The sequence below is a fragment of the Coccinella septempunctata genome, chromosome 7 (genome assembly GCF_907165205.1).
Source record: "Coccinella septempunctata chromosome 7, icCocSept1.1, whole genome shotgun sequence".
Lineage (NCBI taxonomy): Eukaryota > Metazoa > Arthropoda > Insecta > Coleoptera > Coccinellidae > Coccinella > Coccinella septempunctata.
Genome location: NC_058195.1, coordinates 24,048,343 through 24,061,805, shown reverse-complemented (window position 1 = coordinate 24,061,805; position 13,463 = coordinate 24,048,343). Strand labels below are relative to the sequence as shown.

The following is a 13,463-nucleotide window of genomic DNA, read 5'->3' as shown; positions in this document are numbered from 1 at the left end:
TAGAATGGACAAACACATAACAACAAATCAAATATATCAATTAGATACCACAGGGCAGGGCAACTCATTCCATTATTGATTATTTTTGGAATTCTCAATGCAATGTCATAACTCTAAACTACTGAAAAAATGTAAAATTGCCATTCCGAAGATATTCGCATTTCACCAGTTGCGGTCGGCACATTTAACACGTTGACTGTCCCATGAATCACATATGATACATGAAAATTTTCGCCAGGAGTCCATGAGTCGTATGTGATTCATTGATTCATTTGACGTTCAAGATAAATATGGTTACTTTTCATGAACGCTGCAGTTTGATCGGTTCATATAGGCTTAACGTTTTGTAGAAATATGTATTGATAACCTCAATCATAATTAATCATACGTGATTCAAGAAACGTCAGCATCAAGCCTTCCATTGGACTTGAAGATTTTGAACAAGAACACTTCCTTAAATGGCTGCAGAATTAATTTTTCATAGAATATATATTTTATCACTCAAAAGTAACCCTTCTCTTTCGATAAATGTGTTGGACGTGGGGGGTGAAAAAAAAATTAGAATGGGGACAGTCAACGTGTTAAAGGCGGAAACACATTATTTACACGCGACGCGAGCTGACGCGTAAATTGTACGCGCGTGCCGTCGCGTCAGGAGTTCATACTATGATTCTAGTCTATAGAAAACAATTGATTTGATTCGACTCAACACGCATCACGTTTCATCGGGTCGCGTCGCCTTTCAATAATGTGTTTCCGCCTTAATTATTTATATCTCAAGTAAAATCTAATAGTATATGTACATAACCTATAATCTGCATGACACACGAACTAGGCCCCTCTGGATCTGCTACTCTTATTTAAAATTATTATGTACAAGAATAAAAAAATTAAAAGAATAGAAATTGAGATATTTCAAGATGAAATTCAACCAAATAACTCAATCGAGACCATTTCCATAAAATTTTAACACATTCAGACTGTCCTAATTTTTTATAGACTCAAGAGATGGTACTGGCAAAGCTAGACAAACGAAGAAGAGGTGTTTTCGGTCCTTCGATGGGTAAAAAATGCGTTCTCTTCGTTGATGATGTTGGGATGCCCCAAAAAGAGCAATGGGGTGCACAACCACCGATAGAATTACTGAGACAATGGATAAATCATGGACACTGGTTCGCTAAAGATACTGCTATGCTCCATATCGTAGATGTGGTAAGTCGTGACATATTACAATGGTTGATCGAAATACCGCCTGCTTGAGAAGTAGCTGAATTCACAGAAACTGCTGCTGATGAATTCAATATTGGTTGAATCATTTCGTTAGTCTCGCTACATTCCCTAGTATGCAAAATTTTCTCATCAAAATCGAGTTTATTTTCTAGCGAATCCACAACGTAACTTCCAGTCACAGTCGAGGAACGCCATCCACTGTGTCTTTTTAGTCATACATACTCCTTCATTAGCTAAAAATGTGGCCGATACTCCTAAAAGAGTGGCCAGTATAGGCATTAGAAGTTTCTCCCTGGCGGCCGCTTCCTTCTAGAACGATCGCGAAGGCACGGGAATGTTTACGGCTTCTATATAAACCCAGCGGAGGAGTAGGTAGTAGTTCAGTACAGTATAGTTCACAGTGCAAGCGACGGACTAGAGGAAATAAATACGAGTGGAAATAAACATGAGTGAAAATAAATATTAGTGGAAATAAATGGTAGTGACATAGTTAGTTTGTTAGTTATAAGAGTACACGAATCATGTTTATAAGTCGGACGTTTTAATTAAGCGAAGAAAACGTTACATTGTTGTCACTTGTGAAGTTCAACATCGAATAAAATAAATTTTTGGTTATTTGGATTTCATGGCAGTGACTACAAGATTACAGAACGCGATGCAGACTCGAGCGGTTATGGACTTTTTGAGTAAGATGAATGAAAGATAATTCTCGAAAATTGAAGGAGAAAATAAACGAGAAACTATTGAGTGTACCCAGAATTCCAGCCACTGTCTTGCGCCTGGAAGCAAAGATCAATTTAAGGCGGACCACCATCGAATACGACTGGCTACCTGAAGAAATTGGAAGAGCGCAAGAGGAAGATAAAACTTGAAAGTAATCCTGAGTTTGAAGAAGAGCGGTAAACGACCTACTTGGGAAGATGTATCCAGACAGAGCCAGAATATAAAGCCTTATTGGGCACAACGGAAGACGTTGATGATTGATGGAGGTCTGAAACGTTGTTGGGAAAATGGAGATGAAACTGAGCAGAGACTTCAGTTGATTGTACCCAAGAGCCGTGTGACAGATATTCTGACCAGACTACATAATGGAACTTCAGGTGGACATTTCGGGATAACTAAGACGTTGGAAAAAATCAGGCAGTGATTTTATTGGCTAAATTGCTAGAAGAACGTTAAAGATTGGTGTAGAAGATACAAAGTTTGTGCTGCTGCTAACGGCCCTCATGGTAAAGGAAAAGCACCAATGAAGCAATATAACGTCGGATCCCCCATGGAACGAGAAGCTATTGACATCTCTGGTCCCTTTTCCGAAACAGACCAAGGAAGCGATTAATTATTTCACAACATGGTTGGAAGCCTACGATATTCATAATTAAGAGACAAGTGCGGTAGCTGATGAATTGGTCAAAGAATTTCTTTGCAGATTTGGAATACCTCTAGAGCTGCATTGTGATCAAGGCCGAAATTTTGAATCGAAGCTATTCCAAGAAATATGCAGTAAATTGGGGATTCACAAAACAAGGACTACACTTCTTCATCCACAACCAGACGGCATGGTCGAACGATGGAATCGGACCATGGTACGCAATCAAATACAGCAAGCAAGTGACCGAATGAAAATGCGCTACGACATCAAGGCTATTGAAGGTGGGTTCACCACTGGAGATCTGGTGTGGGTCTACATAATCCACAAAATAATGAAAATAGACTAGTAAGAAATCTAAATTGAGAAGTGAACTGCATGGAAGACAGTGAAAGCTGAAAGATATAAACACCATCCTTATAGTCATTTCATCTACAGGCCTGATACCGAAGAAACTACCAGAGAATTTGAAGAAACTTCAGTTGGACGAAAATATCTATAGAGTCATGCAGAAGGCGGTACTGCTGGAAACGGCGAGAACTGTACGCAAGTACATGGGGACTGCAGAGGAACACCGTCTGCTTCGACAGGAAGTGCGGGTCTATCAGGCATCCAACCGACAGCAAGAAGCCAAGGAGCGGCCTGAACCCGACCACCACCATGAGACCGAAAACCTGGAAAGAGCTCCAACAGAGCTTAATCCTTTTGATATCTGAGATTGCTGGGATCAGTGAATTTTTCTCTGGAGAGGAGTGTGAAAGCCGCAAGGCTAAAGTCATAATAACAGGTCTTTATTTTAACCATATGCAGACGACTTAAAAGTTTACCTTCGTGTGAAAAGCCTGGCTGACTGCCTTGAAATTCAGGAAGATCTTGATAGACTTGCAACGTTCTATAGAGGTAACAGTCTTTTTCTGAACTTCGAAAAATGTTTAAGAATCTCGTTTACTAAAAACAAAAATTGTATTGAATTCACCTACAAAACTGAAAATCATGAATTGAGACGGGTTTCTGAGGTAAAGGATTTGGGAGTTTTAATGGATTCGAAACTTACATTCAAAGCGCATATCGAAAAAACTGTGAACGATTGTAACAAACTTATCGGTTTCATAAGGAGAACCTGTCATGTTCTTCGGGAAAGGCCTCTTCTGAACATTTATTTTGCGTATATTCACAGTAAACTGTACTTTGCTTCGGTTTTCTGGAATCCCCACTATCAAGTTCATATTGACAGGATAGAAAGAGTTCAGGGGAGATTTCTCAGGTTTGTTGCTTATAGGTCCCAAACTTTCCGAAGGCCTTCGACACGATCAATCATCTTTTATTATGTGCAAAAGTGAAATTTTATGGTTCCACTCCACTTGCTGTTGCTCTGATCAGGTCTTACTTGTCAATGCGGAGTCAGGTGGTTGAAGTGAATGGATGTGTATCTGGGTCGGCTCGCCTTCGATCTGTGGTTCCACAGGTTCAATTTTGGGGCCGCTTCTTTTTCTTATACCGCCAATCTGCTCGAGGTCCTAAGATTGTGTCTTGCACAGGCTTATGCTGAGGCTTATGCTCATTTATTCTTTTGAGATGAGTGATCTGGGTGAAGCTTCCCAGCGTATTAATTGTGACCTTCAGAGTGTCTGTGAAGTTGCACCTTCCCATAATTTGAGGTTGAATATTAGTAAGTGCAAGTATTTCATCTTTTTCAGTGCTCGTCAGTACTCTACAGTTGCTGACAATTTGCATCTCAGCGTTGATGGTCAGTCTCTCACCTTGTGCGAGACTGTGAGGAATCTGGGTGTCGTATTTGACTGTAGACTTGATTTTTCTAGCCATGTTGCGGGTATTTTGAGGACCGCCTTTCACCGACTGAGACTAGTTTATGGTTGTCGTCGTTACTTGACTTTTGGCGTCCGTAGGTCCTTAGCTGAGTTCTTGGTCATTTCCCTGTTCGATTATTGCGATGTAATTTATGATCCCTGAATCAGTGCTTATGTAAGAAATCGTATACAGCTTGTTCAGAATTGGTATTGCCGCTCATATTCGGTTTGAGCAAGTACGATCATGTTTCTCAGAAGATTCGAGAGCTGGGGTGGTTGAGGATGGATGAAAGAAGATTGCTTCATTTTCTATGTTTTGTTTATAGACTGCTTAAGACTCGATATTGTGCTGCTCTTTATGGAAGGCTCATCCCCAGAAGTTCGGTGCATTCAGTGAATATTAGACGCACGTTTTCCTTCACAGTTACTGTGCATCGTACTGCAAGATTTCAACAGTGGTTTATCTATAATGCGGTAAAATTCCTGAACAGTGTGGACAGGGATGCTTTTAATCTGACCTATGCACAGTTCAATCGTCGAAGGAGGGATTCTCTCTCAAGTAATTAATTCGTTTAAACTGTTTTTTTTCTCTCCTTTTTTCGTATTTATGTATTCTTGCATTATTTTTGTGGTTGCAAGAGATGATACCGAATGAGTAGCTCAGCACTGAGCAAGCGTAGGAATTAATAGCTTTTATCAGATTCTTGCTGTTAAGGCCAGTTCTCAATATCCTTCTCAATCTTCGGGTGAACTCCTCCGTTAGTTCTTTCTTCATCTGGCTCTGATTAATTTTTTATGCCTGTTTTATGTCCAGATACTTGTTTGTGTCTCCTTCCTTTAATGTTTCAATTTCTGCACCATGATTGAGTTTGAACGTACCATCTTCTATTTTCCCTCTCGTTATGTTCAGCAGTCGATATTTTTCTAATCCAAACTTCATTTTGATGTCTTCCGAGAATCCTTCCACCATTTTCAGCATCTGTTGCATTTGTTTTTTTGGTAGATGCGAAGAGTTTCAAATCGTCCATGTAAAGGAGACGATTCAGTTTCATCATAGTTCTACTGCCGCTCTTGATAGAAAATCCGTAGTTCGTAAAATTCAATCTATGAAACAAGGGATTTAGGGCCATGCAGAACCACAGAGGGCTCAGCGAATCTCGATAGAAAATTCCGCGTCTTATTGGAATAGGTCCTGTTGTAATGGAGCAATCTGTTGCTTTCATTTGAAGACTAGTACGCCAGGTTGACATGGCGTTTTTCAGGAACTTAACAATATTGGGATCCTCCTTGTAAATCTTCAAGACCGTCAAGACCCATTCGTGAGGTATAAAATCGAATGCATTTTTGTAGTCTATGTACGCAGCGTAAAGATTCCTCTGCTTGGAGAACGCTTGATTGCAGATAACTGAATCTATTATTAGTTGTTCTTTGCACCCTCGGCTGTTTTTGGTGCATCCTTTCTGTTGCATGACGATGATGTTATCCTTTTCGCAATGGTTGTGAATTCGGTTTGAAATGCACGATGTGATTAATTTGTACATCGTTGGAAGACATGTGATTGGTCGGTACTTGGATGGGTCTTCTGTATTCCTTTGGTCTATAGGTAACAGGTATGTTGTGCCATGTGTAAGGAATACTGGCATTCTTTCAGGATTTTCAATGACATCATTTATTGCGGAGGTCAATTTGTCATTCATGATCCAAAGTTTCTGGATCCAGAAGTTCTGTAATCCATCAGGCCCAGGTGATTTTCAGTTGTGTATTCCTCTGATAGCTGATTTTACTTCTTCAATTGTGATCGTGTCATGCTGCATCGGCTCATATTTATAGCTTCAGATTTTTCATCTTCAATCTATCCGGTATCTCCATTGAACTGAGGTTTCGTTGATAATTGTTCGGTCCAGAATTGTTCAATGGCTTCCTTTGGTGGTAACTTTCCATTTTAAGTAAAGCATATGAACGAGTTAAGACGTTGACAGTTTAGCTCTCGGATTTGTGTCAGTGATTGTGGTTTTTCCGCTTAATTTCTTTTTTTGCGGTGGTGGACCTGTAACTAAGAACACGGAGTGGAGGTCTGTATAATTTTTCACATAGTTTCATCGCTGATATGGTTGATTTTGAATAATTCCTTTGATTATATTTCCTGTTAGTCGTAGTCCCGTTAGTACAGATTCGAAACTCACATATTTCAGATATCTGTGCGAGTACAGCTGTTCTTATCTGCCAGCTGATATAAGGATTTATCATACGGATTTCCTTACTCATTATCGTACCTCTGTTTGTATACACCTTGTTTTGCCGAGGCCCTGCTTTCACCTTGTGATTGAAGACTTTCATATAGGCCCATGGATGTGAAGCTGGTTTTTTTTTTAAACTTACCTTTCTCTTTTACTCGATTTTTATTCATCACAATATAATTTTCAATATTTTGATGATGTCGGGAAAACAGTGTCATTGTTGTGGTAAACAATTCGGGAGCCATTTGATTTTAACTTGCGCTATTTGTCGCAATGACTTCGACAATACTTGTCTCAATATTGGGGCTTCTGAAGTGAGAGTTATTAACTCTCGGAAATCTATTTCTTGGAGCTGCAGACAGTGCGAAAGTATGGGGAATGGTATAACATCTTTGAAGAGCGTTATAGTTTCTCTTCAAAATGAGATTAAACAACTAAAGGATGCAGTGGAGACTGTCCAGCGTCCTCAAGCCCAGATGGCTTCTAATAGCTCTTTTGAGGAGATTATTGTAGAGTTTGAAGAGCGCCTCAAACGCAAAAATAACGTTATCCTTTATGGGCTCCCTGAACAACCTCCGAATGTTGCGATAGAGTCGATTCTAAAGCAGTTAAGGTAATAGATAGACGTAATAAAAGTCCTGGGTAAGACACTTCCTGCGTCAGATATTGAAATTTTTCGTTTGGGAAAGCAAGGATCATCGTCTGGGAGACCACGTCCAGTAAAGATTGTGTTTTCCAATCCATCGCAGACCCTAACGTTGCTCAAGATGTCCAGAAATCTCAAGAAGGATTCTAAATACTTCCATTTGAACATCATAAATGATTGGACTCCAAGACAGGCCAACTACTTCAGGGAGTTGAAGAGTGAGGCTGAGTTAGTGATACCACACTTACTTGTTATTATCTAAACGTTCGCGGACTGAATACTAAGACTCATGAATTTTACTCTTCCGTTTCATGTGGTGATTGTGACATTGTGTGTTTGAGTGAGACATGGCTTTCCGATGAGGTTGTGGATTCCGAGATTTTTCCACCTGATTATGACGTATTCAGGTGTGACAGAGATCGAGTGGCTGCGAATGCGACCACGGGAGGAGGTACCTTTCTGGCTTTTCGGAGTTATTTGAATGCACAGCGAGTAGATCTTTCAATACTGCACCAATTGGTGCCCTCTGTTGATGTCGTTGGTTGCACGATAAAGTTGAGGTCGAAGAATTTTTTGGTTGTTTGCTTGTATATTCCGCCTAGAATTGATGTTCCATCCTATGATTTATTTCTTGAGGCTCTCTCATCCCTTGATATTGTTCATGGTGAACAACTTTTGATACTTGGGGACTTCAACGCTCCTTAGTTTGTTTCTTCTTCATCTTCCGATCCGAGAACTTCAGCACTCGGAGTTTTTTCGAGTGTTTTGGACTTGGTTCAGTTCAACTCGCAGCTTAATGTTAACAACAGGCTCTTAGATTTGGTGTTCTCCAATGTATTATGTGAAATGGATTATGAGGTCCCTGCATATGTTTCTGTTGACTCTCACCATCTGCCATTTCTGCTTAGGCTGGACGTGAAGAAGAATAACTCTAACCTTGATTTGGGCGGAAATAATGAATTCAGGGAGTACAACTTCAGGAGAACAAATTTTATCTCGATGTATGGGATGATTTTTGAGGTCGATTGGTCATTCATCACAAATATAGCTGATACCAATATTGCGTGTGGGGAATTCTATTCGGTACTCAATGCAATTTTTCAGGACACTGTTCCTTTGAAGACAAAACGAAAGAGGAGATTTCCTCCCTGGTACACTACGGAAATTAGTGAATGTTCACTCCTAAAGGAAAAAGCCTTCTCGAACTATAAAAAGTATAGAAGTGATTTTGATTTTCAACATTTTTGCAACGTCCGCCGCAGATTGAAGGCCTTGTTGCACACTGAGTATGGAAGTTCTATTCGGCACTCAAAAGAATATGTTAGCACTCAGCCCGATAGGTTCTGGCAGTTTGTGCACTATAGAAGAGGTAATTCTCGTATTCCAGGAAGGATGGTAAATGTTCCTCAGGTTATCGAGGGGACGAAGAATATCGCTAATGCTTTTGGTACCTACTTCGGTAGCGTTTTTGATGATGTTTGTTCTGTGAGCGTGCCCCTGTTCCAGGAGATTTCTCGATTACAGGTTTCAGTCGATTCAATCACGGATTCTCAGATTCTCAGGGCTGCGAAGAAGTTGGGGGACAAAGCAACGGCTGGGCCAGATGGTGTGCCAAGCTCTTTGGTAAGAGATTGTATCGCTGCGCTGTTGACACCCTTACGCCATATTTTTAACTTAATATTGAATACTGGAATATACCCAGATATGTGGAAGCTCGCTAAGGTTGTGCCTGTGTTAAAGAAAGGAGATCGATCACAGATTGGGAATTATAGGCCTATATCTCTGTTGTGCAACTTCTCGAAAATTTTCGAGATTATTTTATATAACGAGATCTACCCAGTTGTGAAACACCTGATCAAAATTGAGCAGCACGGCTTTATGGGTAGGAGGTCATGCACCAGTAACCTCGTTTGCTTTACCGAGTTTTTGACTCGTAGCCTGGATGAGGGTCATCAAGTGGATGTTATGTTTGCCGATTTCCAGAAGGCTTTTGATAAGATCTGTCATGAAATCCTTATTGAAAAACTCAGATGTGTGTTCGGCTTTTCACATACATTGCTGGCAGTGAACGCATCTTACCTGTTCAATCGTCGGCAATATGTTCAGATCGAAGGCTTCCGTTCAGAAGAGTATGCTGCTACATCCGGTATACCTCAGGGATCTAATCTGGGCCCTCTCTTATTCATATTGTTTTTAAATGATATCATCGATGTAATAGAGAGTGCAAAGCTGGTCTTTGCCGATGATTTGAAAATTTTCCGCAGGATAATGAGTTCAGGTGATTGCGAGGGGCTTCAGGAGGATTTAAAGCGGTTGTATCATTGGTGTTTTTAACAAGCTCAGCCTAAATATTTCTAAATGTAGCGTCATGTCTTTCACGAGGAGTAAGCAACCTGTTGTGTTCCCCTACACAGTGTGCGGTAATTTGTTGGCGAGAGTATCTGAGGTGAGGGATCTGAGTGTGATCTTTGATAGTAGACTCACTTATATCTCGCACGTTGATCAGTTATTGCTTTCTGTCTCGAAGGTTTATGGTTTCATAATACGCAATTGCAGATATTTTACTCACACATCAACCTTTTTGTGCCTTTTCAATGCATTAATAAGAAGCAGGTTGGACTATGGCTCTGTAGCTTGGAATCCCATCTACAATTGTCGCAGACAGCGCATTGAATCAATTCAGAAGCGTTCCCTGAAGTACCTTGTTTGGAGGTAGGATGGTGTCTACCCAGTGAGAGGTTCAGACTATGGCTTGCTTTTGAACAGATTTGGAGTCTCCTCTTTGGAAGTTAGACGGAAAGTACCGGCGGTGAAATTTTTGTACAATGTACTGAATGACATAACGGATTGTCCACCATTACTAGCTATGGTCAACTTCATAGTGAGAAGGCAGAATTCGAGATCACAAGAACTTTTTTACTTTTCTCTTGCAATCTCCGATTGAGTTTATGTGCCGGACCTTCAATAAGATCTCTGCGGTTTGTGATATTAATTTTGACACTTTACCATGTATTATTGAAGAACTTTTATGCAGTTTGGAGTGTGAACAGTAGACTGAGTTTTCTTTGTTACCATCGAGTGATGTAATGATCGGTTGTGATTTTTTTTCTCTGGGTTCAGTTCATATTGCTTTAATGTTTAATTTTTATTCATTTCCTGTAACTGGGTTCTTCCTGTAGGCTTATTATTATCAAATGGCTTATTATTATTGACTCATAAAGAGAAAGTGGGTTTTCATATCGGCCTATACTGTCATGACGAGAGCACTGTTCTTGGAGATGGTGTCTTTCATTTACGATTCAAGCTACTTCCAGTTCGAGGGCGAATTCTATTTACAGGTCGACGGTTCAGCAATGGGTAATCCTGCCAGTTCATCATTAGCGGAGTTTGTAATGAACGAGCTTATCCACCAATGTCTGATAAAACTTACATTCACAGTGGCTTTTATTAAACTATGTATATGTAGACGACACGATAGTAGCAATTCCGCCAGATAATGCCGATGAACTGTTGTCAGTTTTCAATTCCTATCATCCCCGCATCCAATTCACCATCGAAAGAGAGAAAGATAAGGCATTGGCCTTTCTAGATCTAAAAGTCGTTAGAGATGATAGTGGCTCTCTGTTAACAAGTTGGTACATGAAGCCCACACATTCTGGACACTTGATGAACTTCAAGTCCGATACTTCAAAGTCGTACAAAGTGAGTACCGTAAAAAACTTGCTGTACAGATCGATTACCCTCAGTTCCGACCAATTTCATGAGAAAAACCTGACTAAAATTAAAGATATTCTAAAAATGAACAACTCCCCAGGTCCCTCGTGAATAAGATTATTGACGAATATAACCCGGCTGTGATGAACAACGATTGCCCAGAAGAACTAAATGCTGGCGCGTGTAATTTGTGTAATTTTGGACCATCGTTGTTCGTTCGGCGAATTTTTGCCCCTATGGTTTTCGCTGTCGTTAGCGCTGCACAGTGAAAAACTAGATGCAGATATTCCAATGAACTTCCGTTCTGTAAGTACCCAGCTTAAACGTCCTTATTCAAGATGTTGATTATGAGTGACAGTTTCTTGGATGTATTGAGTCGGGGAGGTACTATTCGATGAAGAGGATCTGTTCCTTTCAGTTCGGCAAAGTATCTCCTCATGTTAGAGTCAACTTGTCGGTGAAGCTCTTCCCTATCGTCCTGGTGTTCAGGCTCACTTGCGTTGCAAGATGGACTTTCAGTATCAATTTCTTCAGCCTGTTGTTGTCCAGGCATATGAATTTCATCAGAGGTGTTGGTGTTATTCTATATTGCTAGCGGACGATGAAGTTCTTATTATTATCATTATAACTATATACAGGGTGTCCCAAAACTAGTGAATCGAACGTCACACCACGATACAGTAGATCAAATACTATCGAATGACACCAACTTTTATTGAGCGAAAATGTACCGTTTCTGAAAAAACCTAACCTAAAGTTGCCGATTTTCGAACTATTTTTTCAATCACAAGGCCAATTTGTAATTGAGGATAGCGTTTTTCTTCCATATTCTCACCCCTAAAGAGGGGGTTTATTCTGAGTAATAAAAATCATGTAGAAAAAACAATTGTTTTAATTTACATTTACGTAAGTTATCGATTAACTACTTGAAATAATTTCAATTAGGTTAGATAAAACAATAATCTTAGTTCAATATAATTTAAAATCGATATCTTTTTTCACAAACTGGACCTGTGATCAACAAAAATATTTCGAAAATCGGCAATTTTAAGTATTTCAATTAAATTCTGGTTATTTTGGAAACGGTACATTCTCGTTGAAATAATATTGGTGTCATTCGCTAATCTTTGGTCTACTCTATCGTGGTGTGACGTTCGATTCACTAGTTTCGGGACACCCTGTATAATTATAATTTCAAAGTTCCTTTTTTCAGTCCATTGTCAGGCAATAATTTTTTCTACTTGATTTGCTCCTGACAAACTAGTGCAAGAATTTATGCGGGAGCAAATCGGATATTTCAATCGATTTCGTTCCGGAGATTGGGAGTGAAAACCCTAAAAAGTTTCAGAAATTGTAGTAGGACACTTTTATAGCCAATTCATTCATATTTTGTTAATATATCTGTGAGAACAACTGTGAGTTGATTAACAGAACAATCTTTATTTATTCATCTATTAATACGTTATTCGTCTTTCATCATTTACCGCTCTTCGCAATATATAAAGATTATGTAGTAAATTTTAATATCGAAACGATTCCACTTTTTTTAAGATGTTCGTCGGAGCTATGGGACCTCCAGGTGGGGGAAGAAATGAAGTCACAGATCGCTTCTTAAGACATAACGTTATCATTTGCCTGGACGCTTTTGATGATAATACGTTGTCGAAAATTTTCACCACAATTATGGAATGGCATTTGGCGAAAGGTTATGAGGAACCAGTTGCTCGACTCTCAAAGGTAAGTTTTATTCCAATCATTTCAATTAGTAAAAAAATTTTGTCAAGTCACTATGTCTGATCTTCAGATATAATGACCAATACCGTGTAGATAGTTGATGAAACATCGTGCAGATGATTTATGTGATTATATTTTCTCCGTCCACCAATTCAGATTTTGATTTCTTCAAATATTTCTCAACTAAATCAAGACTGTACGATATTCGATATATCTCTTCAATGGCTTGGCAATGACGGCAATACCCTCGATGTGCGTTACAGTCTATTCTCGCTTACGCCCTTCTGGTACTGACCCTAGAAATCAGGTGGTGTTAGGGAAAAGGGTGCGTTTTATAGGCTCTCCCTTCAAGTGCCAACCTCACCTACTCGCAGTGCACCCTGTTGTTACGAAGAGACAACCGAAATGGTTAATTACTTGCTAAATATTAGGGTTAATTTAATTCTCCATCTTTTTCTATTCCACTCAAACATACAGGGTGTTTCATCATAAACTGGACAAACTCATATGACGTGTAGAGAACATCGGGAGAATCATTTTTTTCTTATGAAATATTTCCCGTTTTCGAAGCATAAGGGAGATACACGGTGTTTAATGTCATTTTCGAGCGTTATTATATTGAGTGTGGTCGGTTATGTATAAGACTGGAAGTAATGGTTTCTTGTCATATCGTAGTATTTTTGGATGCTTCATTCAGAAATGGTGTAGAGCACCGAAAAAAAAATTAC

At 39.5% G+C, this 13,463-nt stretch overlaps 1 protein-coding gene across 1 annotated transcript in view; it reads left to right on the top strand.

The window, feature by feature from the left end:
* Positions 1–13,463, top strand: part of LOC123316425 (dynein axonemal heavy chain 3) — a 2,043,583-nt gene that overhangs the window by 1,030,955 nt on the left and 999,165 nt on the right. Inside the window, exons 30-31 of the mRNA XM_044902499.1 lie at positions 1,000–1,212; positions 12,553–12,738. Coding sequence (XP_044758434.1) covers positions 1,000–1,212; positions 12,553–12,738 — 399 coding nt within the window. The remainder of the gene's footprint in view (positions 1–999; positions 1,213–12,552; positions 12,739–13,463) is intronic.